Raw genomic sequence first — 26173 nt, forward strand, 5'->3', positions numbered from 1 at the left:
GAAACAAAAATACACTTCACCCACACTCTGTTGCGAAGTCCTCACGGTTAACTTTCTCCCGACACAAATTTTGTGCTAGTTAACCTCAGTAAAACTAGCCGAGCTCTCACTTTGGCTCAGCTAACCTGGTGCATCTCTCCATGCCGTTCTCTTCTCTCCTCCATTGCAACAGATACACAGGTCCCGCACTAACGGGCCTCCAGAAAATTAGAACTCTGAACAATATTTTAACTCCTTCAGAATTACATACCATAAAACAATACATCTATGATTAACATAACAGTTTGATTGCTCTAATTACCTGTATTTACCTTGTGACATATTACAGGGCAAACTAAATTCAGTACAGTTACATATAAGGTTCACATAACTGTGAACACCTTATATTTGGCGTTCAAGTCCATTTATGAGCCTACTCCCAAATAGGGGCTACATAGTATCGGTTCTTGGTATCGGTTAACTTTTCCCAAACACTCTTTTTATCCCTCATACCCTTACCAGTATCGGCTGTCGGTGCATCCCTAATAAATTTATATGTATATACAGACATTTATGGCCAATTCCAGGCAGCCTACAGTATTTCACAATAACAAAAAAAACGAACAAAAATAATGACCTTTCAAGCGCGCGCGAACCCACTATTTGACCCCCGGAACACCATACCATCGGCTTGCATAACCGCTCGTATAATTGGCGATCACAGCGAGTCTACGCGACCGGCTTTAGTAAAGGTAAGTGGGAAAAAAATGTTGGCCACCCTCTGCGCCGCTCCAAATATACCTCTCACCCCTTTTTGTTTATCCGCCCGGTCGACGAAAAGACGCGCAGCCACGGTAATTGTAGAAACTAATGTTAGTGGTGCTTGTATGCGCCCAGATCAACTGTCTGCGGCCCGGGACAGTGTAACTCCGTCACAAACCAGATTAACAGATTCAGAAATGATAACACAACGGAAAAATATATATTCTTGATATAAATGTTCAGATTACCCTAACCCTAACAAAATGATTACAGACTTATGGCTGACTTTTTTGTTTTTTTGCCAGCTTAATAGTTAGATTATAAGGATATACAGCTCCACTTTATCTAAGCGTGTGTATAATAAATGTACACACACACACACACACACACACACACACACACACACCTATCATGGCAGTGAATATATATATAATAAAAAAAATTGAGTCACTGTTACATTTTTGACTTGGTAACTCACGGTTGTGATAAAATAACTAATAAATAACTTAATAACTATTTATTATTTATTAGGTCGAGATTACATAAAAATACGAAATGTTTTGATAGTTACACAATTTTTTTTTTAATCTCCAAACAAGCTTCCATAGTTTCTGTTTTAGTTTCAGTAAAATGTTTTCAGCTTATCTTTCTTGTTTTATCCTGTAGTAAATTTCCACTCTTGCTATAGGCTGCAGGCAGTCACGTGTCTCCCATGTGTCACGCCCTGTGACTCCGCCCAACGGCTGCTGTGATGTTATGAAAGCAGAGCAGTGGGTGTGACCATCAGGGTTCTGCGGCTACAGACTCAAAAACGGGTAAATGAACTCATCTTTTTCTTCGTTTTTATGTAAAAAGCCGCTCACTGCGGGCTCTGTAGCATCTGTATTCAGGTCTGTCGGCGCTTTGTGTCCGTGTGCAGTCGTGGCAGGCCCGTGATCCGTCTGCACTCCATACTGTTTAATACATAACACAACACGCAGCATCACGTGTGCACGGCAGCAGTCGGGACAACACCGTGCGCTGTAGGGTTTATGCAACTTTATGCAATGGTTTCAGTGTCGTGCAGCATAAATACACAAAGGTGGATTTATGTGTTTTTAATTAAATGTTGTTTGTTTAGGATTTTTAATGTGTTTTAGCGCATTTCAGTGGTTCTTAAGTAATTATTTTCATGTAAAATCTGTTCTGTCCCCATAAGGTCACAAGGTAAAACACATGGTGAAGTTATGAGTTGTTTCAGTGGGTTTTTGTTTGTTTGTTTTTTGGGGGGTTTTTGTTTGTTTTTGCGTTTTCTGAATATTAAAAATAACAAAAATTTTATATTTGTGATGAAAAAGTCAGCATAGGCTCAAGAAAGTTGTTGCTGTTATTTTTCGGTATTTTCAGAGCAAGCGAGTTAACTGTGAATGAGGAAAATCACCTGATTGCCAGCTTGCAGCTGACAGTATGAATCTTGTGACAAGCGGTCATAAGTGGCACATGACACAAACGCTGCAAATCCTCTGTAATGCATCATGGAGCACATCTTTCATCTCGGTGTGTAAAAAATGTAAATTAATGTAAATGTAAATTAAATTAAATGCTTTTTCTCATTTGTTCTGCACAGATCCACTACACTCATCAGCAATGCTTCGCATCACCTCTGCCACCTTGTACACCTGCTCACAGAGGGTGAGGCTGCTCCTACCTCCTTCAGCCTCCATCTCCACTGAGACCTCTCCCAGCAAAAGAGTGGAAAACCAGTGCACAGTGGACTCCCTTTATGAGCTTTCAGTGGACATTCGAAAGGTCCGCAAGTTCAGAGGCTGGGTTCTGTCTGAGAGCTCTGCGTATGTCTCTGAGACCGCTGACCTGCTGAGAGACATGGGTGCAGACACAACGGCTATCGCCCACATCCTGGAAACTCACCCTGAGGCTATCCTGTGTCGCCCAGAAGACGTCGCCACACAGCGAGACCTCTGGTTGTCTGTCTGTCCCAGCAAACGTCAATTGATGAACATCATTGAAAAGTTCCCAGCCTCCTTTTTTACACTTACTCACCACGGTAACCAGCGGGCCAACATCCTGTACCTCCAGAACCTTCGCCTTAGCAAGAGGATCATCAGCAAGCTGATGGCCAGTGCCCCGCAGAGCTTCAGTCAGCCTGTGGAGCGCAACCAGGAGGTCATCCACACGCTGAGGGAGATCTACCTCGACCTGGGTGGAGAGGACAGTAACCTACGTGTCTGGCTGCAGAAGCTTCTCAGCCAGAACCCTTACATTCTGCTGCGACCAGCCGAGGCCTGGAGGGACAGTCTGGGCTTCCTGAGGGAGAAGGGGTTCACCACGGAGGAGCTCCTCACCCTGGTCTCCAGCCTCAGAGCCTCCATCGCAGAGCTGAAGCCTGAGGACATGCAACGGGCGATGGACTACATCGAAGCGGCTCTCTGCTGCTCTAAAGAAGAACTTAAGCAAGTAGTGATCTGCTGCCCTGCCATCTTGTACTACTCCTTGGCCACCTTATTGGGGCGGTTTCAGGGGCTGATGGACGCGGGAGTGACGATGGAGCAGGTGAAGGAATCTCCAAATGTACTCGAGCTCACCACGCAGATCGTGCTGTATCGTATCCAGAAACTAGCCTCCTACGGATACGACATTCGCTCCGGCAGCCTGGACATTATTGTGGGAACAAAGAAGGACTTTGAGGCGAGTTATGGCAAGCTGCAGCTCAGGCAGCAGAGCCCGCTCTTCAACCCTGTAGCTCCTCTGAAATCTGCTGAGGAGTGAGTGTCGGTGCGCACCTTGTTATGAAATGTGGTTTACTGCTTCAGCTTTGTGCAAGGAAAATAAGAAAAGCCAGGCAAATTAAAATCCCACAAAAGGCTGAAGACTGTTCAGGAAATATGACACTATCTGTAAAAGTTTCCAGTTTGGGAAGTGCCTTTCATAAGATGAGTGTGTAAGCACTGAATTGTGTAAAGTGTGCAAAAATGCTGTCTGTTGTGTGTGTGAAACAGCTACTTTTCTTCTCTGAGAGAAGACTTAAACTGCAGCACAGAGTCTGTACGGTTTTTAACCCTCAGCTGTAAAAGGCTGACGGGGTGTTGTCGTCACCCACCGGGTGGCGTGGAAACGCAAGTTTGTGAATGTGATAACTCAAGAATGAAGCCAAGTAGGAGCTTCAAATTGATATCATAAGTGTATCTATAAAGTCTATTCAGTGGCCTCAACGTTAGAGGTCAAATTTTCTGAAAATCTTGTGAATGCAATAACTTGAGAACAAGGAGATGTAGGATTTTGAAGTAGATATCACAGGTGTGTCTCCTTTGGAGGATGTCTGTGATAGGTGGTGTAGTAGTTAAGTGCGGTGACAGATTCTTTGCCTTAACAGAAGCCCATTCATTTTTTTTGTTATCTCTGGCCAAACAAAACTATTTTATGCATGAGAAAATAAATTATTTAAAAAGTGTTTTTACTATTTTGGTGATTTTTTATGTTTTGTTTTGGTTTGTTTTTTTGCTCTTTGAGGGAAGACCAAGACTTCTTTTTTTTTTTTTTCTTTAATTGTTCATTGATAATGAAGCACAGGCTGTGGCATGCAGGCCTACCAGATACCGCTGGTACTGTTTGACAACCAGTGGAAAAAGAAAGGGAGGGTGGGACATGGAGGTGAGGATAAAAGGTTGTATGGTTGTTTGGAAAATCAAGCATTTTCATTGTGGCTGTAAGGGGAGTGGTCAGGATGTGGTCCACCTTGTGATATTCGGATAAATTACCTCCAAGATGGACAATGAAGCCAACATCAGATGGTCTTTAACCTGCCAGCTCACTAAATACAAAGTCCACAGTGGTTGCACTGATATGCCCTAGTGTGAGAGTAGAGAAAGTGGTAGTCCAGTGTATTCACTTTTACTCTCCTGCTGTGAGATTACACTTATGCCCTATGCAGTGTCTGGGCCGCGGGTTCAGTAGGTCAGACTTTTACTGTCTACCAAATAAAGCCACTTAAATGGCTTTATAGACTCGTACTTATGACATAAATCTAATACCGTACCTGTAGTGAGAACATTGATGAAGTACACTCACTGGCCACTTTATTGGGTACGCCAAAAAAAAAAACAACCCAACAGCAGCCAACATGTCTTTTTGATGCCAGAGGTAGGAGAGAATAGGCAAACTGCAGCAGAAGAGCATCTCTGCATGCATAACACACTGAACCTTGAAGCAGATGCTCTACAGCTGCAGAACACCACACCTGGTGCTACTCCTGTTAGGTAAGAACATGGGACTGAGGCTTGGAGAACTGGACAATAGAAGATTGGAAAAACACTGCCTGGTCTGACAGCATGAAAGCATGGATCCATGGATGAGTTTAGACCCTAATTAGAGCACCTCTAAAAATAACTATATTAATAGTAGTAATAACATATTTTAATATTATTTTCTGCCATTTTCTTCAATTATTAAGTTGTCTGTTGACAACAGTACACAATAGAATGAAAACAGGTTTTATGTCCAGTGTACTCACAGCAGGCTCGTGACTTATAAAGTGTCAAGTGCTTAATATTATTTGTTCTCTAAATAACATCAAAAAACAGTACCTAATGTAGCCTAAATCGCTAGAAATCATTAGCTATTTTTGACCTTCTCATCCACTAGTCTGCTTGGATATCATGAGTTGCCAGCCAAGGAGCTGATGTACTTTATTTTCGTTTGTTAAAAATTTCTGTTCCTTTTCTCGTTGAATTGGGCTTCAGTGTTTGTTTACAGTACAGCTCAAGATCCAGGTGACAGTAAGTCAATATGATGTTACTTGTCAGTGTCCAGCAGCAGCCTGTATTCAGCTTGAATATCGCTATAAACTGATATGGATCACTTTATGCCTTTTGGCACAAGGACTGAGAGAATAGAAAGGGAGAGAACAAAAAGAAACTGGTACAAGTGGACATGCAGTCAAATTCACCAAAAAATGATAAGCTTGTAGCTTCTGTTTTACACGCATTCATTGATGATGATTTCGCTTCACTAAGCAGTGTGCCATACTCTTATCAATTATGGATCCCCAACCTCCTCTTATAACAATTATACTCTGTGCTGAGTCTGCATAATAAAGGGTTTGAAAAACTTTAATATAAAACAGCTCTATTACCAGGTTGCTTTGTGTACAGGTCTATGAAGTGGCAGGGTGATTTTTCCAGTGTCTGTACTGAATAATGCTACTTTAATTGCTCTACGTGGCCGAGAGACTGAAATGTTGTGCCTGTTTCTCATCTTCTGCTTCGTCACAAATAGTTATTTAACTTCTTTAATGACAGAGCCTCAGGTTTGATAACTAAAGGCTTCACACTAAAGCCGGTGGAATATATATCTCTAAAATTATCTTTAACACTACAATAGGTCATCCAGCCAATTGGGTTGCTTTTGAAGGTAACATTGTAATGTGTATCAACTTGAATGAAGACTTGCAAATGAGATGATGAGATAGCCTTTATTTGTCAGTTGCAGGTCTTTTGCCCACAACCGAGATGACCGACCTTGCCGACCGTACATACAATACACAAACATCGCGTTGGGGAGACAGGTCAGGCTAGGTAGTGAGGAAAAAAAAAACATCGAAATGTACACACCATAGCACAATAAACAGACAAGCAACATGGGAAAGAGTTCCAGTGTGTACATCTGATCTGGGACCGCTGCAATCTTCGACTGCGCCTCCAACTGACCCGATGTCCACATCAGAGGGGAGGTAAGCGTTGGAGGTGGCGTTGGATCCGGGGTAGGGAGGATGATGCGTCAGTGAGTGCTTATCAGTATCAGTATATGTGGGAAAATGTGGAAAGGGTTGATTACATTTGGAAACTACAAATTTTTCTCAAAGATTGAACTCTGACTTTTGAGTTACAAAGAAAAGACTGAAACTATTTGTATATTTCAAACTGTTTTAATTAACCAAGCACATTGAGAAGGAACAAGAAGCAAGTGAAGCAGTTCTCTCCAGTGGTACATTTATTGGGGAGTATATGGGTGGTGGGGTGGCACACCAGGAATATGCAGGCTCTGTAGTCCTCTCACCTTTTCTCAATAAACACAGACGAGGGCAATAACATGATGGTTTGTGTTATATTGAAGTTTGAAGGAATAAAACGAGTCCACTAGTACTGAGACACAGAAAGGATTTTTGCTGATATTTACACTCGATGGGCTCAATGTGGAAAAACTTTAAAAACTCGGGTGCATTAGCAGACTTTTCTGACCATTTCTGTTTTAATGGAAGGTCTAAAAATGCATTTCTTTTTATTGAAAATTTTCCCAAAAGAACGATCAATCCACAATGAATTCTCATATCAAAAATATATCAACGGGTCTATGGCTACACAAAGAGAAAACGCACATACAATATCCAAATATGTACACGTTGTATGTGAGCTGCTTTTAGCAAATTCATTATATACACAAAGACTTTAGTCTCGGCATTATTAACCCAAACAGGAGCACAGTGTAACATCACTGGCTGGCCCACACCGTAATAATATTCAGTCCGATTAAGTTGAGAAACGTGTTTTGTGACAGGTGGGGATGCCCGTCCTGAAGGTGTGTTCGTGCGTTGTAGTGCTGTAAGAAAAATTTGAGTCTATTTTAGCGTCCGTATAGTTTTGGCTGTGTTCTCGATATGATTGACGGTGAGTCCGCAGAAACACCTGCAACAGAAGAAAGAACAATAAGTGACATGTTCAGACATTTCTGTAAATACATTTAACTGCTTCAGTGCTGACTTTTTCAGCGCACTGAAAAACATTCCAACGTTACATTTTAAGGAAAACAAAACACATCGAGAATCTGACCTACAACTTTTCCTGTCACATGACCTGAGGTGAGTGAGGGTAATCTGCTGAAATTAGGGTCTTTGAGACCATACAAATATTTACTGCATTACAGGAACTCTGAGTGAAGTAGGTGTACTGTTACTGGTCCAGATGTGTGTCTGCTGTTTGATCGACGAATGAACGGAACACCAGGAATCCGGCATTTAAAGAACAAACACTGATAAAAAAAAAATCAGCCATGTCAACAAACACTCAACTATCTTCCTCTCATCTGAACTCACAATCACAATGGTAGCAGCTGTTTCAGTTAAATCCACAGCAAAGCTAAACAGAGATAAAATAAAGAGGCTGAAACATGACTACAAGGAAATTAAATCAACATGAGGTGGTGCTGCATTTAAACCTCTGGCTGGCAATTATATCACTTCAGAGTTCCTCTTAACAGTGGTTAGTAAACTGCTATTAATTACTGACTTGAAATTTGTGTATGTCATTGTGTGGATATTGTGGATTATAAAGGCAGGAACGGCTGATAAAAACACTGAAAAGGTTTGGCTCATGCCTGCCTTGTTCAGATGGTTTCTACTGGCAGAAGCAGTGAAAACACAAGGACTGACACTCAGTACGTTTCGCCGTATTATTAAAAACAAGGAATAAAATTCCTATTTCTGACCCCCCTCTTTGAATGCTGCTCACTAAAGTACATCTTGTATGTGTTTTATATAATAATAATGTGTGAGACTGCAACTGACCTCTTTAGTGGATGCTCTGTCTCTGGACTTTGGAGCTTTTGCTATTCCCAGAGTCCTCACTGTGTCGTTTGCCACTGGTCTGAGTGGTGGGGTGGTGTTCAGGCCCTAAAAAAACATAAGAGCACATTTCAATAAACTATGAAACTATAAATTTTGACTAAATACAAAAACATGGCTTAGAATGAAAACACTCTTTCAGGGGTGGCATGCAGTGATGGTGAAACAGAGGACTGGGACTCAAGTTTTTCAACTAGTTAAGAAAGATTAATAAAAGAAATCATCATCAATCAGTGAAATGTTTCACTCTCACCTTTTTGAATTACAGGACCAGGATTCTGCTGCGTGCCTTGAGTGTAACACATCATACTGGTACTGGCAGCGTAACCTGGAACTTCAATTAAAATTCAAGGATTAGCAGCGAAACACTGAAGAGGATGCATGAAAGGATGCAGTTAATGCATGAAGCACATAAAGTACGCAAAACTCGTTCCACTTGGGGACCGGTTTCATATTGTCCAATCAACTGGAATCCTTTTTTTAAAAAAAGCTGCTTTCAGGTGCTCCCTTATTTACTTTATTTACAAAGGGTCACCACGGTGGGTACTCTGCATTTTTTAATGCTGGATGTCCCAGAGGCACTTGTGTCTCCTCCTGAGATCAAACCACTACACTATAAAATCATTGTGCAAACATCTGCTATATGTTCAAATATCCATCCATAGTCTTCCACTAATAGACTGAACCTATCCCAGCATCCCTAAGGGCAATTTACAATCACCAGTTAGCCTAACACCACTCACTGCATGTCCGTGGGAGATAGCCAGAGTACCTGGGAGAACCCACGCACACACAGGGAGAATGCGCTGACTCCACAGGAAGGAGCTTCCTGCTTCGAGGCAACAGTGCTAACCACTGCGCCACTGTGCAAACACTGAAATATCATTCTACACAACATGTGAACCACATATCAATGGATGCGGTTTTCTGAACTAAACCACTGAACTGAATCTGAACAGCCTATAATGTTCTTTAACAGACATCCCTTACATTTAATTAGTCTGTAAAAACAGGCCCCCTGAGCAGTTTCCTGTTATCAAAGATCTAAATGATATGCAGCGATCAAGGCTACAATCATGTTAAATTTTTTTAAAGAAATGTAAATATGTTTTTTTGTTTTTTAATTAAAAAAATCTGTTTGATTGTTTATCTTGGTGTTAAAATGCTGTGATCAGAAAACCATCCACTCCACGTAGACCTGACAACAAATATCAACACAAATGCACCTCCACATGTTATAAAGGTGTAGGGGCAGTGATAAGCATCGCCACCTCATAACAACAAAGTTTGGAGTTTAAATCAGCTGGTTGTGTCAGGAGGAAAAAAAAGTCCTTTTACTTTTCTACTAAATTTAGACTTAAAGGGACCACTGCTCTCTTCTTAATGGTGTGTGAAATTTAGCAAAGTCGTGTTTAATGGCTTTTCAGCAAGGTTTCTCTGGGTAGGGAAGAGCCAAAGCTTCCCAGCTAATCAGCACTGTTATTGAAGGAAAATATCCTGCAGGGTGAGCAGATTATTTTTCTTAGAATGACAGATGGATGATGGTCAGCTGCAAATGTTGAGTCTACAATAAAAAAATAAAAAAAAGACTGGAAACTGAGATAATCAGTGATATAGTCCAGTTATAGCACCAGTAAAAACGGCACACACAGGAAAACGATAAGCATCAAGTGGATAATCGAGTGAAGGTGCACTGGTAGTTTGTCCCCACCCTGTTGGTGCATGCCGACGCTGGTTTGCGAATCCCCCTGCAGGTACATCATGACACCACTTTGCCAGTCTCCCTGGGAGTGAACTGGCATCTGATAGGCTGAGAAATAAATAAAAGAACAAACAGGTCTTCTTCAAAGAGTTCACTGCCAGAGGATACACAGGAAGACATGAAACATCCGCAAGTTTGAAGTGTCAGAGGAGGAGGAGTGGGTCTCTGTGCCACTTACTAGATGGAGCTGCAGCATCACGTGAAGTCTCAGAGAATCGCATCGAATCTGAGGATGTCTCAGCGTTTCCGTTACCATTTCCGTTGCCATTAGAGCCGGATGGAACTGTAGCCAAAAGACCTGAAGACACAGAGAGTTACAGAGTTAGTCCACAACATACACAAACAATAATATTAAAAACACCAAATTAAAACACTGAAAATTTATATGGTTTAAATACCTCATTTGTAGATATTTATGCTGACTTTGAGTCTGTTTCATTACTACTTTTGAGACATTTTAAAATCACTGACTACAGTCCAAAATAAGGCATTTATTTATTTTTAAGTGAATCAGGTATTTTCATTTCCAGCTCTATAATTTTAATCTTAGGTCTAGGAGAGTAGCTTTGTATGATTAACAATGTCTAATAGTTCTTATTGAGCTTTGGTGCTGCCCATCCAAATTAAAAGCTTTGAACAAAAGTGTGTGGGACTTATGAAAGATATCCACTCTCTGTGGCATCATAGAGATGTCAATATGTGGCATTATTGGGATTATTTGCACAGCCCAGCCTCGTTATCTGAGCTTTTAACATGAGCATCCATCACTGCAGCAGTGTATACATGACAGAAAGCAAGGAAAAAGCCCAATACTTCCACTTCAGAGATATTTGTGGGGCTCAGTCTGTTATTGGAAAGCTGATGGAGCAGAGTGTGTGACATGGACCAAAGGATTGCAAATGACATCAAAGTAGCAGTTTCAGTTGTGTTGAAAAATATTAAAAACAAGGGAAGACTTGTTCTGAAAAAAATCTAGCTGTAAATCACTGCTTGTGATCCATCAACTGATCTTTCTTCAATTTAATTTTAAAAATGCTGTATCTGCATCCTTACCGAGGCCTCTGTAACAGGAGAGTTGCTGGTAGATCTGTTTCATTCGCTCGATGTTGAGACGGCTGGCCTCTGCGTGGTGCACCATAGGCTTTGGATAATGCACTCCAATAATACATTTGGCTGCCTTCTGCACAACCTCTGGAGCGTTCCAGGGATCATAAATATACTTGGCTGGAAATCCTCTCAGAACAGGCAGGTAGCGGCTGAGCGGAGAGATGAAGAGGTTTAGTGGGCATGTGGGTGGGATAATTAATTTCCAGGAAAAGCGTCAAATGGTATGGTGGAATTAACCAAAAATAATTTATCAGTGGACCAGCGCCAACCACCCAAATGTTAGATGGAAATCTCTCAAACACAGACTCCTCTGATACCTTATTTCTGAGTAGGCACAAATTTTATTGCTTGGTTGTGTCTATTTACTAAGTGAGATAATGTGTGTCACAAGAATTTTCACTAAAATGTTTTTTTATGGATTTAATTTTAAATGATCAAAGTCTTAGATTTATTGCTGCATTGTAAATTCTTACTGCTCTTGCAAAAACTTTCAAATACAGATGTTTTGACAGATGCAACCCTACCGTATGTAATCTCCGTTGGGGTCTGTGCGGCGGCCGAAACCCACGGGGCAGTAGCAGTGGAAGAACTGCTGGAAGAAAGAGCTGCAGGAGAGCCACATCCAGCTGCCTGCATTCACACTCCAGTCTGCATCCAGCAGCAGCTCCTCAAACACCTGAACACACAATCAAAAACATCTCAGATCGACTGGGAAGCAATATTTGGTCCTGCTGAGATGGTTAACAACAAATGGAATGTTTGAGTATGACAAAAAAAAAGATGACTGTGGGTAAATTTCTGATTAAATATATACAATTCCCTGATGTCAATTAGCTGCTCCGACAGAGAGGATTTCATGCCGTATTTGGACTGCAGCTGGAGACGATAATCTGTCTCCTGCTCTGTTTTCTGGTTGCTGTGCTGCTGGAGCAGAGCAGAGACTAACAGGCTGCAGTTCATTACAGTTCCATTACAGTTAATGCTGAGGATTAGTGACTTACTAAAGAAGCAGCTGATTATGCTGATCATCTATTTATTGTCACAACGTGCTTAGAAAATTTAATATTTACTGGGAATAATAATAATAATAATAATAATAATAATGATAATAATAATAATAATAAAGGCAATCAATTTTAAAATGCCACTGTGTCTTGAAAGGAGCGGCACACCCACATGTGAATAATCGGGCGCACACACATACCCCTCCCCCACCACACACACACAGAATATAAATCCAAGGAAAACACTGATCTACACCTCTGCCCTCATTATGTAAATAAAATAAAATACTATTAAATAGGTGCCGGTATTCTTACTGTAATAACAATATTGGCACTTATGGTATAAATTCCTAGTTGATATCTTCCTTGAGTTATTGTGTACACAAGATTTTTAGAAAACTTGACCTCTGACCTTGACCTTCAGGTCTAGGGCACCGATATTCAAACTCATCTGAGATATTCAGTAGATGGTATCACTTTCAAAAATACCCCCATAGGGTAAAAATACCCAGAAATACAGATATAAGATACAAATTTTCAGTCTTGTATTTGCAACCAGAAGAAGAATATAAGTCTCAGATGTTTGTACATAATTTTAGATTATTAAACAAGGAAGCTATAGCCTCCTTGTACATACAGTCTGTTTTTAGCTCCTCGGTGAAGAACCATTTGGGGTTTTCAGGGCTTTCGTTTGTTAACTTTTCATGACGAAAAATAAAACGTATAAATCTATTAAGAAGTCCATTACTCACTATGAACAGTAGCTTCTGAAAGCAAAAAACTAATTTTGGATGCAAGCAAGTGAACTTATATTCTATTTTTAAACTCCCCAAGTGGTGTTTGGTATGAATTAAATAGAAACCAGATACTAGTATTATTGCCATCAGAACAATAGTAGGACACTGTCTACCTTCATGCCCTCCTCCCAGCTAATCCACAGGTCTCCTCTTGTCAGGAAACAGGCCACAGCATGCCTAGCTAGGTGGTGGATCCATCCTTCCTGCCTCAGCTGGGTCATGATGGCATCAATCCAGGGGAAGCCGGTGCGGCCCTCTGCCCACTTGGCCAGCGCTTCGGGGTTGCGGTCCCAGGGTATCTGAACGCAGATGGGGTTACTCTCCATCTTGTCGAAGCAGGGGTTGTTGGTGGCCGCCGTGTAAAAGAACTCACGCCAAAGCAGCTGACCGTAGAGCGAGAGAGGAGGGGAGCTGTTCTTCTTCACCTTGTCAAGTAGGAGAAAGACACATGTTACTGTGTGAGGCAGTCAGAGATTTGACTACACCAGCTGTATATTACGCAGGAGGGTTGTTTTTTTTTGTTTTGTTTTTTTAAGGAGAATTATTATTATTATTATTATTATTATTATTATTATTATTATTATTATTATCATCATCATCATCATCATCATCATCAGTAGTAGTAGTAGTAGTAGTAGTAGTAGGTAATGTGATAAAAGATAAAGACTGAACCACTATATTACCTTAGCTCATTTACATGTAAGCACTTGAGTCCAAACATACAACAAAAAAATTCAAGAGGGAGGCAGTACTGGTTAATTCACCTCATTACAGAATAAATTGTGAATCATTACATGGCAAAATAAACAGCCAGAGCAATAAATCACCCCTGCAAATATATCTGATGTCACAGTACTGGGTGTACCTTCCATGACTCACTCCTTGTGTTGGGTTTTTTCCATTACTCATATCTGTTATGGGCCCCATTTTGTAGACAATTGGTGTGTGTGGGTGTCTGGCCTTGCCACTCGGTCATCTCCTGTACTGCCATCAGACTGTACCCCCTACAGTTTTCCACCAGTGACGCTCTCAGCCTGGTGATACGCATACCAATCTCACCAGCATGCCTAAAAAGATTCCAGCTCGGTGCAGCACCACTTAACTTACTCAACATTCAGCCAAATCGCAGCCTGCTACTACCAGTCACGGCCTTCAGTCAGCCCCGTTGCAACAATATAGTAAATCCCTGTCTCTTGCACTCAGATCTGAGTCAGTGCTTTCGATTCCTCCCTGTGAGGTAAAGTGTCTAAAACTGAAAGATGGAAAAAGGGACAAAAATCCTTCATCTTTTTTTTATATTTAATCAAAAATAAATAAATAAATACAGTAATAATTTACACTTAAATATTACACCAAAAAGAGGGACTTTGGGTCGAGCTATTGTTTCCAGGGCAGTCCCAGGACTCACTGGAAAGATTATATTATATTTCTCTGCTTAAGACTGCTGTCCCTCTGACCCAAACCCTGATAAGCTGCAGACAATGGATTGATTGACAGATGGATAATACACCACAGTATCAAAAATCTGCGCTTGACTCTGATATGCATACTGGTTTTAATTACTACATTCACCAGGATGTATGATGACCTGATTGATTTTCTTTTTCAACAGCTGTTTTATGAGAAAATTATCATATTAATCATTTTGTCAGTGAAAAAAGGTTCTATTAATACAAGGAGAAGATATCCTGGAAACCTTCTCCCCCTGGGCGTGAAAGATAAATTACCTTAATTACAGCGTCTTCTGTTCACACTTCAATTCAAACCATGTTTTACTCTCCTAACAAGGCTGGGAGATTAATCACATTTTCATTTTCATTTTAATTCAGGCTTCCATCCATTATCAGAAAGATCAAACAAGATGGTTAAGATATTATGGCTATCGATTGTTTTTCTTGTGTTACAAATCCTTCTCACCTTTTCCATAAAGCACAGCGGGGTGTGCTTTAATCCGCCATAAAAGCCAAAAGTCGCTAACAGTTTAGCTGAGCTGGGCCAAGAATATGGAAATAGAGCACTTTGTCAACAGGATTGATGCCAAATAATTTTCACAATGGGACACATGAGAAAATGGGACTTTTGTGGGAGGGGCTGCACTAATAAGCTTAAAAAGAGATCAAATTAATATTGAGCAGAACCAAGTGCAGTTTGTTGGGGTAACCTTCCACTACAATCCCAGTTTCTCATGTGGCCCGTTGGGAAAATGAATTGGCGACCCCTGATCTAGAGGAAATAAAAGACATCTGCTCTATCTGAAGGTTTCTCACCCAGTCTGCTTTTAATCCTCTTCCAGCTGCAACATGATGTAAATTCTGACCAGGACGACTATTGTCATGTGACAACTGTAATTCTGGTTGTCAAGAGGATGACTTTGTTCACACTTTTGAATCTGATTTACACATCAAGGTTGGGTTCTTGTGGACATATCCTTATTTAAAGACTTCAAAGATAATTAGAAACCCAATTTTTCAACTGTAATTAATTAAGTATATTCCGACACACTTACCTTCCTGTAGAGGTCAGTGAGTTTAAAGTAGAAGAGGCGGCAGGAGAGGCAGCCGAAGCGCAGGTAGGGGCTGAGGCCTGTGGGGCTGGCAAGCAGCGAGTTGGCGTTCATTCTGGGACGTTCAAAGTTTGCCACCCATGCCTGATAGCAACAATCACATGAAAACCTGAGACTTGTATCACAGTGAAACTCATTTTAAATGACAGAGCAGTGGAATTTTACTGAAATAAAAAATGATTTAACAAAAATTCTCTGCTGGATTTGCCTGACCTTCCTCTCCAAGTGCCTCTCAAGTCGTGTGAGAGCTTCAGTCTCTCCTCCTGGCCACACAGCTGAGGACAGGCCTTCAGTATCAAAACCTGCAGGGGTCAAATTAAAACTCACATATTATCATTTTTCATATATTTTTAATTCCCTGAAAAAAAATATGTGCAGTTTATACCATTTTAGTAATCGTCATTATGACCACAAGAGGGCAAACCAACACAACAAGTGGGATAACTACATGTATAGGTAGATTTATTTAAAGAGGGCTTTTTATTCCTGTCCATGATCATTTTTTGTTTTCTTTTTTTCCATAATTCTGTTTATTAAATTTTTATAGATAAATGAACAACAAAATACAAAAACAACAAAAAAGGCAAGAACAATCAGTAATGCAATAGGACAGTGTCCTGTGGTTTTTTATGAAAAAATACAACAAGTAATACAAGTAATATATGAATCCATATATGAAGGCCAAAAATATGGCAAGTCCATGTCCATGTCATGTGTTTAAATGCAGATTATACCTCAAGCCCCAGAAGTTTCACTAGTTTCCCTTATAACTGCTGAGAAAATACATTTTTGTGTTTTTAAGACATTTTTAAACATGAACTGCTAAGGAAGATATTACCCCTAACTAATTTTAGACATATAAAAACAAAATGAAAAAGTTATTCACTACTACTAGAAAGAAGTTTAAAAAGCTACAGAAAACCCAGGGAAATCTAATAACTCGCTGCTAATGTTGATTTGAGCAGATGATATCTGCTCAGTCATATTTTCTTACTACAGTTAGATTAATATCTGACAACTCTTTCCTCAAATCAGCAGCTATGTGTGAAGTCTGACACAGGACTCCTATTCTACCCTTGGCATCATAATCTGTATATAAAAGATGGACAAAGTTACTATATGACTTATTGTTAGTGAGGTCTGGTGTAAAGCCTCCAACTTGGAATTGTCCCTATTGCCATCTTGGTGGTGAGTAAGAGTGAATCTGATCCAATTTAAGACACACCTGCAATTACTTAAATGTCCATCATTTACATACAGTCTATGTTTGCTGCACAGACTGTATGTAAATACAGTAACAGCTGCTGGGTCTAACAACATCTCTGGTGGAAACTCAGCTTTAGACAGCTACTAGTAGGGCTGCTTTTTTCCACAAATGAAAACTACTTGTTACAATTACATTTCACTACATAATTTAGACCTTACCGAGTTCCTCCAGGGAGGGGACCCCAAACTTCTCATCATGGTCTTCAGACAGTGGGGTAGTGCATTTCCCCATTATCTCAGCTGTGATGGACTCCGCAGGCACCTCCACAGGGTCCATACGACTGATGAGAGTCTGGAACCGCTTGTAGGTGAGGGGAGACTGACCCCCATTTAACTCTATGATCCTGCAGAGTGCAAAGACCAGAAACAAATTCATTAAAAAAAACTTGCTCAGAACAAAGAACAATATGACAGCACTGTCTGTTGTGGTAAGGAATGATAATAACTTACTTGTCCAGTTCATAGAGTGTGTGGGAGGTGCGAACTGTCACCTCAACTCCAGCCTCAGAGGCCAGCTTCTTAATAGCTGCATCTCGCTCTTTCCCAAAGGGCTCAGAGTCGTACTCATATGACAGACGAGTAATTTTCCACTCCTGGAAAAAAGGAGTAATTTGTAGAATATTTAGGATTCACACAATATGTTTGAAGCACTGTCGGTTGTCCAGCTTAAATCAGATTCAAGTGTCACCTTGAAAAGTCTGGGAAAGACATCAGTGGGTTGGCCTCGGATCACAAACAGACGAGAGTTGAGCTTACGGAGGCTGGAGTCCAAGTCCTCAAGACTCTGCAATAAGAACCTGCAGATGACAAAGAAATCTGTGTCAATGTTCATAAAGATGCTACAATATCAGTCACTGCATGATGAAGGAGTTTAATTAGGAATTACAACTACTGATTTTAGCTTATACGAGCAAAAGGTAAAATGCCCTTAAAAGAGTGGAAATTTCCGTTCACTTTGCTCTTTCACATTTTTATACAGCTGAATTAAATGAGACCACTCCTTCAAGAATCTTTTTTTTTGACTAAGACATACCAAACATCTTATACACTGAAGATTTGAAGTCAATGACCAAATTACATGAAATTATCTATTTTTATTGCACTTTATTGAAGATATCTGCTATGTAATAAAAGACCTTTAAGCTCTACTCAACTTTAATCTGATTTGCACACTAAGGAAAATACTTATCTTTTCTTATCTGCCTACATATAAAAAAAAAAGTGTAAATCAACTGAAGTTGATGTATGATGTATTTGCTTGTTGCATGTACATATCCTGTTATGCACCAAAACACCAAAAATACATAAATATATGCTATAACTGGCATTTTTCGTCTGACGTTTAAACTAGATTTTTTTTTAATCATTAGTTATTCAGTTTTAAATGTGTTTATTCAATCATTTATCGAGCTATTCCTTTATTAAATTATGTTTGGAACTTTGTCTCTCAGAAAGAATAAACAAACTAATAAATGGTTATAATGGGGAAATTACATATTTGTACAAATACATAAATGCCAATATATATATCTAGAATCCTATTATTTCAAAATATTATTTATATCAATTTAATGGCATATCAGGTTTTTTTTTAGTAAGGCATTTCTTTACTAATTTTTTATTTTGGCAGTTTTTGGTCCCCCACATAATTTCAGCTCCACTTTGCATGAACAAAGTTTGACAAGACTTATCCCACTATTGTCATAGCAGATTATTATTACGTTCTTGTTTTTCCAAGTTCAAATTTACTGTCCTTGCATAGCCCTTCTACATAGCCCACATTGATAAAATGTAAAAATGTTATTTCTTTAAGTAACAAAAACAAGACATGTAAGATTATCAAATGTACACCAGTGTAGGACAAACTGGGGGGTAAAACAGGACTGTTTAGCTAAAGCACAATGTCTCTTCATATCAAGTGTCCCTTCACCTCCTTAATTTAAAAAAAGCCAAGCCTGAACACACACTCAAGGCTGAATCATGCAGACCATGCATGAGTCGACCAACCCTCATCCATGAGTTTAATCATCTCTGTATGTGACGTCAGCCATCATTTAAATACAATGTGCTGACCTAACTGGTGGAAGTATGAACCAGCATTTTATTGGTTTAACAACAGTGCAATAACTGAACTATAATATAATTTTCTTCTGTTTTTATATGTTCTCCAAAATAAAAAATACCAACTGTAAGCATCAGAACACACACCCACAGCTACACACACATGTAAACACAAAGCAGCAGTAATGTGGTGCTTCCCGTTCTGTTGCTATAGGTAACAAAATTTGTAGGTGGAAGCTTCCTGTATCATTCCGGTCTAATCATGTCTTTTACTGATAAGACAGACAGGTAGGGGCTTTGAGTGAATTTTATGTAGTTTTCATTGCTAATAAAGCTTAAATACTTTGCAACTATTATTCAGCCAGGCATCTGGCTGGAACAAATTTCCCACGTGTGGGACTAATAAAGGTTATCTTATCTTATCTTATCTGACCTAATCTATTGCCATATAAAGAACACAAGGGGTGTTGGTTTTAAGGTAAATAAGGAAGAACTTTTAACTGCATAACCTCTACATAGGATCAAACCTGCAAAATATGTAAACAAATGCAGGCATTAACTTACTGGGAGCTCTGGGTATCTCTGCTAAGACTACTGGAAGAGCAAGATCTGGATAGGTGGCCAGAAATAAATGGATGGATGGATGGAATTTATTAATTGTTAAATCTATTTATTTATCTGTGTATTACGGTTCTTCTGAACCTCGAAAATTTGTTTTCCCAAAAGTTTTTTTTATTTATTATTCTTTATGTATTATATATGACATGAGAGGTCAACTTTGTTGGTACTGGCTGAAAAAGAAAAGTAAGCCTAGAGCCAGGAGATCGGAAATTTCATGTATTCATGGCAACATTTACTTTTTTTTTTAGATTAAGGCCTTTGTACACCGCACTCCTCGTAGCACCCAGCAACTGATTCTGTCTGGCAAGGTCAGAAACTTTGCCGAGACAAATCTTTTTATTCAAGCCGGTTAACAGTGCTTCTAGAAATGATAATATCATATCAGTGTGACACAAACCAACTGAAAATTCATTAATGATAAGAGTGAATTGTTGCTTAAGACTAGCTACAACAGTGGTGGTCTTTGTTGAGTGTGAGCTGCAGTACAGCTAACAGACTTCCTACATCTTGACCCGGATTATTCCTGCCAGTCCAAGGTCATTTGCTATGCCGGCTGCTTTGCTCTCCTGACCTGTGGAGACAGTTTGATTCTGCAAAGCTAGACTCAGACTACTCAGAGTCCTTAAGCTATGTTCATCTACGGTATTCAAACAGAGACAGAGCTGTGCTGGATTCGGTGTTAAAATAAATCCATTCATTTTCATTATTTTCACTCCTACATCTGTCCTATTTTTTCAAACAACTCCACAATAATTTCAACCAAATGAACGTTCATAATCATGGGCCACCCAGCATGAGAATTTCAGCTAGTTTAAACCGATCTGAAAATGGATATCAGATGGATGCAGCTTTGTTGGGATTAGTGTTCAAAGCAGTGCGCCACACCAGAGACAGTTGGGTCTTTTGCAGAAGCAGGCGTGCAGAAGTAGGTCAAAAGGAAGAGAGAAATGGAAGGGCTTTTTTTTCCTAACACACTGACCTACTTATGCCATGCCTGTCGCTGGCGGGAAGGAGGGAAAGTTATAATGATTATGTCATCTGGCATTGGCCTACCTTAATCACTGAGGATCACCGCCTACATCTCAAGAAAAGGGAGTGCTTGCTCTTTAGCAGGCAATTCAGATGATAAAAAAAATGTGCAGAAACAGGTGCCAGTTACAGCAGCTGCAGGCTACAGTGAGATTTTTACAGCGTCCTCATATTTTGAACCTTTGCTTAGTTTAACTTTGAGTAAAGTTCACTGAGATATAAAAACCAGAGGCACAGCAGTACGATGACACGATTCAAACAGCAGCATATGACATCTTTGAATTCAGCAAATTCAATCAAATAAGTCATTAGCTTTTTGGAAATATGGGTCAACAAATCTGAACTAGGCCTTTCCTTTATGCTTTATTTGTACTGGGAGAATAATTAATATATTTCACCCAAGCTCTATTTCCCCAGGTGAGTTTTTGGACTACAAATAAGAGATTTTGGTCATCTCTCATTTTTTCCCCCCTCTTTTTAAGGGTCTTACACCATGTTACATGTCTGATTTGTGCATAAAAAATTAAATAAAAGGAATGAATCAGGGCATGCTGAGTGATCTGCGTGGGCTCTGCGTCAGCCCAGGCTGCTCTTACATAACTGTGAAAACATAACAACATGGATGCTCATAACTGGCCCGACTTTTATGCTCCCCTTCTCTTCAAGAGACGGCATGGGACTGCAATGCAAACCAAAGCTCACGACGGGAGTAGGAACATAAAACACAAAGGGAGACCCCTACTGTACTTTAAACCTCAGGGGTACTTTCATTCATCCAGCACCTGCCTGTAGACCATTAAAACTGCCAAGTGAGATGCTGCAGTTTCTATACAGAAGCAGGAAGCTGAGTTCTACTGAACAAATAAGTAAAAAGGGTGCCAACTGTTTGTTTTTACTGGGGAGTTTTCCACAAAACTGTCAGCCAATGGGTATCAGACTTTTAAAGTCAACGGTCCATGCACTTATCTCCAACACATGACCCTGTAAAGCTTTATATACTTCTTTGTGTCACTAGACACAAGCAGCCTGCTGCTATCTTGGTTGTCAAACAATCAGAGACACATGCTGACAGTCTGGAGGTCAGGAAATGTCAGTTACATAAAATTCTTTATCATAAAATCTTTAGAAATGTGGGACTATAGGGTCAAAATTTAGACACCATATAGTCTTATGTCATTTTAAGAAAAGCCGAGAAACATAAAAAAAATAATACAGGCATCTAAAGTGCATTTTTAGCATCTAAAGTTTAATCTGAACAGTTCAGACTAAAAACGGCAAACCTCAAGAGAATATGAAGACGCTTAAGATCCTTTCCCACATGTGGAACAGCAGGAAATAGTGTGCTAAGATGCATTCACACGACTGATAATATTCAGTTTGGTTTAGGCAATAGAGCTGCCTGGACAGAAGATACAGAAGGGAGGATACATGCCCCTCACTTGCTAGAAGTAAATGTGCCAGATTATTCAGAGTATTTTGGTAGCTTGCAGATCCACGTCTATGATTTGGGAGCTGAGTGTCAAGATGTGAAACAGGCAGTAATGTGAGAGAACAGAAGCTATAATATACAAAGAACTTCACTGTAGTGAAATGTTAAAAACAGTGAAAACTCGGTGAGGCAGCCATTTTTTGTGTTTCACATTTGTGAAGCACAAACAATGTTTTAAACTTTGATGTTTTTTTATTTTCTCACTTCTTCCTCTTTGTGGTGAACTCTGCTGTCACTGCCTTCCTGTTCAAGACAACTTCTCAACCAGCAGACATTTAACCTACAAACAACTTCATCACATAGGAGGTATACACACAAACGCATCTCCAGAGTCTTTGCATAGGCTCAATTCCCTCTCTCTTCACACCCAATGCTTAATTCTCACACCATCATAATCTGGCATCACACTGACCCTTTATTAGGAAGCTGGTTGGGTAAATATCAAATAAACCAACTAGGTCATATACTTGCGTCCTACCAAAGTTCATAGATGCAGTGCACGTGTGGAAACGGCTCAAAGCAATTCAGCATTTACAGCTCTGAGATCCATACATTCATGTGTCTAATCTTTACAGAGGAAATATTTACTGATCTGAATGTAATTTACAATGATACAACCATGTAACACAAACCACAGTTAGTATATGTAGTTTGTGCTGTAATGAGTCAAAGAAACTCAATATGAAAGTGTTTGAGATCTGCTGATGTCCAATAAACCACTTTATAAACAACAGTTTAACATTATATCATCAGCTGAAAGTCATTTAAGAATAATTAGAGTTTAGCAGGGAGGTGAAAATACTGTTTACCCATCTGAGATCTTAGTCACCTTTTGAAGAACAACGTAATGTTATAATTTATGTGTGTAGTCAGTATTCATTATGCCTGATCTAACTGATATAATTGATGTTTCCCCTGGTTTTGATGTTTTGTTTCACAGTGATTACTTAGTGAAGATTACAGTTTAGTGAACAATACATCTGAGGAAGTAATTGAGTGCAAATATATGTTAGTGACCTTATATACAGTTTATGTCATAATTTGCTGTACTTTGCTATACCTCGTATATGTAGGTCAAAATTCAGGTGACAGTGCAGCAGCTCCATGGCCTCTTTTTGTTTGGTTCATTTAGAAAACACCCAGGCTTTCTTTGTTTGCAAAAACAAACAAAACTTGGCAATCAACATCTCAAACAATGTAACTGCTTTGACCTCAAATGCAAGATAAAACCAGTTGGGCAATGCTTTGCCATGCTATTACTTACATACTTTGTAATTTTGGCAGAAAATCTCGTTCCTGTTACTTTAAGAAACTGGGGTTTAACAGTTCTCCCAAAATGATTTTGATGGTTATTTTCTGGGTTCATAATTCCATCAATTTTGACAAGATCTCCAAGACCACTGTCTGAAACACAGCGTAGCTCACATGAGAATCTCAAACATGTTTAACATATGGATGTATACACTCACTGTTGTACCTCTCTCCTGACCTCTGTACATTTCGATGATGGTGTGAAAAAATTTCAAATTTGGATTTATCACTCCATCAGACCTGTTGCCACTACTTTTTAATTCAATTCTTGTGTAATTTGGTAAACATCAGCCTTTTTTCCCTGTTTCTTTTCCTTATTAAGAGTGGCTTTTTGACAGCCAAATGACTGAGGTCATGTTCTGATAAGACATCAGTTAACAGTACCGTAGATGGATCAAATGTGTCATGTCTTTGCTGGATGTTTTCATGTTCCTTAAGAATATGACTTTCAGATACTGTTTATCTACTGTTTTTTGTTTGGTTTTTTTAGGCCTGAAACAACTTCTTTTGTCCTGAGCTTGTTCTATTTCCTCAAATTTTTCAAGGACACAATGCACACCGTGTTGAGATACCCCACATTTTCAGTTAATACCTCTTTGGGAATCACCTTGTTGGCGCAAGAATAGTGTTTTATGCCTGTCAAACTGTTATCTTACTATATTTTAGGCATTTGTTAAATATTCAAATAAAGAAATGAGAGCAAATTATGTGTTTTTGTGACAGGGTGCTAGTAAAAAAATGACAACCAATACAATTTAAAACTGGTTTGTTGCCATGTTGTATGTGATTTGTAGACACAACATTTGTTCATCCCTTTAGTTAGGGACCTGGTCAGGTACAAAAACTGGACTCAATATGGGTGAAAAAGCAGCCAATGTCTAAAGAAAAACTTTGAAAGATCTTCAGCAAGCATGGAGAACATTTCACAAGACCACTTTAAAAAAATTACAAATAATCTAGCTCCTTGGAAGCTAAATATAAGACTTTTGCAAAGTACTGCATATGCTGTTGCTATGTTATTACAGCCATTAGGAAACACAACAGCCAGAAAGAGACGTGAAACCGTCACAAAGATCACACAAAACAACAATATATGCTATATGTTATGTAAATGGATACAAATGTGCCGTTTGCTACCGTTTTTATCTTGTGCTGTTGTTAATGCATCCTGTCGTGCTACATGTGTGTTAGCACGTGGTTAAATGCACGCTTCCCTCACCTCCACCTGTTGATGCCAACGTTGGAAGAGCCCGCAAACCAGGGGTCGAGGATGTAGACGCAGCGGACCGTATCCGCTCCCAGCAGAGATTCCTTGAGCGACGGGTTGTCGTGGAGCCGCAAGCCCTTCCTGAACCAGTGGATCGTATTAATGACCATTACTCAACTGGACGAGTCCTTTTCTTCCTTTTTGAAAGAGGTCAACAGTCTTTTGGTGCTCACTCGACTTTTATCCCAACTACTCACTCACAGTTTCTTTTAAGGAGAAAAAAATACCACCTTGAATAAAAATGTGTTTGAAAAAAAAAATCCTTTTGGGGTTCAATAACGCAGTCCAACTTTTATAATTATCCTTGCTCTAACAGAGCTTTTTCCATAGTGTCGAAAAATGTAGAAACCGCTGGCTGCTGAACCATTTGGGCTCGAGGCAACGCGCGCGCTCCGGCAATGTGACAACTAACTCGGCGGGCTTTAGGACCCGGTGTGCTGCGGAGCAGTAGCCCGGCTCGTTGTATAACTTGTTTTTCTGAATGATGAAAAAATTAACGTATAAATATATGCTAACACTCCTGGGCGGGCCTGCTTTCTACAGACATTAATTAAGTCAAATGAAATAACAGAGTACTTAACTGGCCTGTAATCTAAGTCCACAAGACACCGTGGCAAGACCGGCTGTTCCGTGCCGCGAATACCAGGGAAGCTGGTTATGTAAAATAAAATTTCTGACACAAATATTGCAAAATTCGTCGTCCTAAGGTTAGTTAGAGCAATACTTAGCTGTTATAACCGCTTCTCGATTCTGTATAACCCGTCTGCCTTACTGTTGAGCTGATATTTTGAGCCGCGACCTCAAAAGATTTTCCTTTACAACGTCCACGAATAGCTGCTCAACCTCCTCACCGCACCTACAGCCGAGACTCCGCCCACTGCCAACGTGCGCAGTTCCGAGCCGTCTGATAGGCCCGAATCGCTTTGTGCGTTTCACGGCGTGGTCACGTTTTTCCAGCGTGCTTTCTGCATGCCAGCATGCACAGTCAAGTTACCCGCTTGATGTTACTGGTGTATTATGACCTCTTATGGCGGACTGAAGGGACATAGCACGTCAGCTGGTTAATTAACCAAGTTTAGCTAAGAGTGAAGCAGACTCAGAAATGTTAACCATACTCAAGTGTTTCTATTTGTTTACGTCATGTTTCATAACAGGTTAATGAAAAAATAAAATAAATACAAATATGAGTTACAGGCACAGACTTTAAAGACTTATTGGGGTAAAAATAAGGAGCTTTAACAATAAAAAAAAAAAAGTCCTCATTAGCTGCAAGAGTGCACTGGCTTGTTTATACTAAAAGAACCCGGATGTGCACATGAAGTCCGGCATGATCGAGTGGCACTCGCTTCATCGCCAGTGTGCGCGCATGTGGTCTAGTGCAATATGAAGTGTAGCGTGTGGGTAATATGATATGAATTCTCATTTTCTGAATTTACTCTTATATTTGCCTAACCTACAAACAAAAGACAGTGCATTTGTGAAAACTAGTGTTTATTTGTCACTTTATATTCATTACACTACATTTTCATTTTACCTACTTAAC

At 39.7% G+C, this 26173-nt stretch overlaps 2 protein-coding genes across 3 annotated transcripts; one reads left to right on the top strand and one right to left on the bottom strand.

The window, feature by feature from the left end:
- Positions 1–626: 626 nt before the first annotated feature.
- Positions 627–4189, top strand: LOC116325453 (transcription termination factor 2, mitochondrial-like). 2 transcript variants are annotated; one of them, XM_039600650.1, is made up of 3 exons: positions 627–731; positions 1430–1556; positions 2348–4189. In XM_039600650.1, exon 3 carries the CDS (start codon positions 2368–2370, stop codon positions 3505–3507), a length of 1140 nt encoding a protein of 379 aa, XP_039456584.1. In that variant the 5' UTR covers positions 627–731; positions 1430–1556; positions 2348–2367; the 3' UTR covers positions 3508–4189. The 2 variants fall into 2 exon arrangements, with proteins under 2 accessions (XP_039456584.1, XP_031602208.1); XM_031746348.2 differs by lacking the exon at positions 627–731 and having other exon boundaries at positions 1415–1556.
- Positions 4190–6641: 2452 nt separating this feature from the next.
- On the bottom strand, positions 6642–25523 carry LOC116325479 (cryptochrome-1-like). The gene is made up of 14 exons (XM_031746388.2): positions 24583–25523; positions 17541–17649; positions 17303–17445; positions 17012–17196; positions 15800–15888; positions 15530–15670; positions 13137–13448; positions 11747–11898; positions 11169–11371; positions 10294–10413; positions 10065–10163; positions 8607–8687; positions 8297–8401; positions 6642–7418 (listed from the first exon to the last, which is right to left on the bottom strand). The coding sequence occupies exons 1-13, from the start codon at positions 24738–24740 to the stop codon at positions 8301–8303; spliced, it is 1893 nt and encodes a 630-aa protein (XP_031602248.1). The 5' UTR covers positions 24741–25523; the 3' UTR covers positions 6642–7418; positions 8297–8300.
- Positions 25524–26173: the final 650 nt, after the last annotated feature.

The sequence above is a fragment of the Oreochromis aureus genome, linkage group 17 (genome assembly GCF_013358895.1).
Source record: "Oreochromis aureus strain Israel breed Guangdong linkage group 17, ZZ_aureus, whole genome shotgun sequence".
NCBI classification, from domain to species: domain Eukaryota; kingdom Metazoa; phylum Chordata; class Actinopteri; order Cichliformes; family Cichlidae; genus Oreochromis; species Oreochromis aureus.

What these genes read in the sequence shown, in the direction of transcription:
- LOC116325453 (XM_039600650.1), top strand. Translation starts at nt 2,368, where the DNA reads ATGCTTCGCATCACCTCTGCCACCTTGTACACCTGCTCACAGAGGGTG.
- LOC116325479 (XM_031746388.2), bottom strand. Translation starts at nt 24,740, where the DNA reads ATGGTCATTAATACGATCCACTGGTTCAGGAAGGGCTTGCGGCTCCAC. An exon ending in GTTGGCATCAACAGGTGGAG is followed by an intron (nt 17,650 to 24,582) that starts GTGAGGGAAGCG and finishes TGTCATCTGCAG; the next exon opens with GTTCTTATTGCAGAGTCTTG. An exon ending in TGGTCCTGTAATTCAAAAAG is followed by an intron (nt 8,402 to 8,606) that starts GTGAGAGTGAAA and finishes ATGTTTTTTTAG; the next exon opens with GGCCTGAACACCACCCCACC.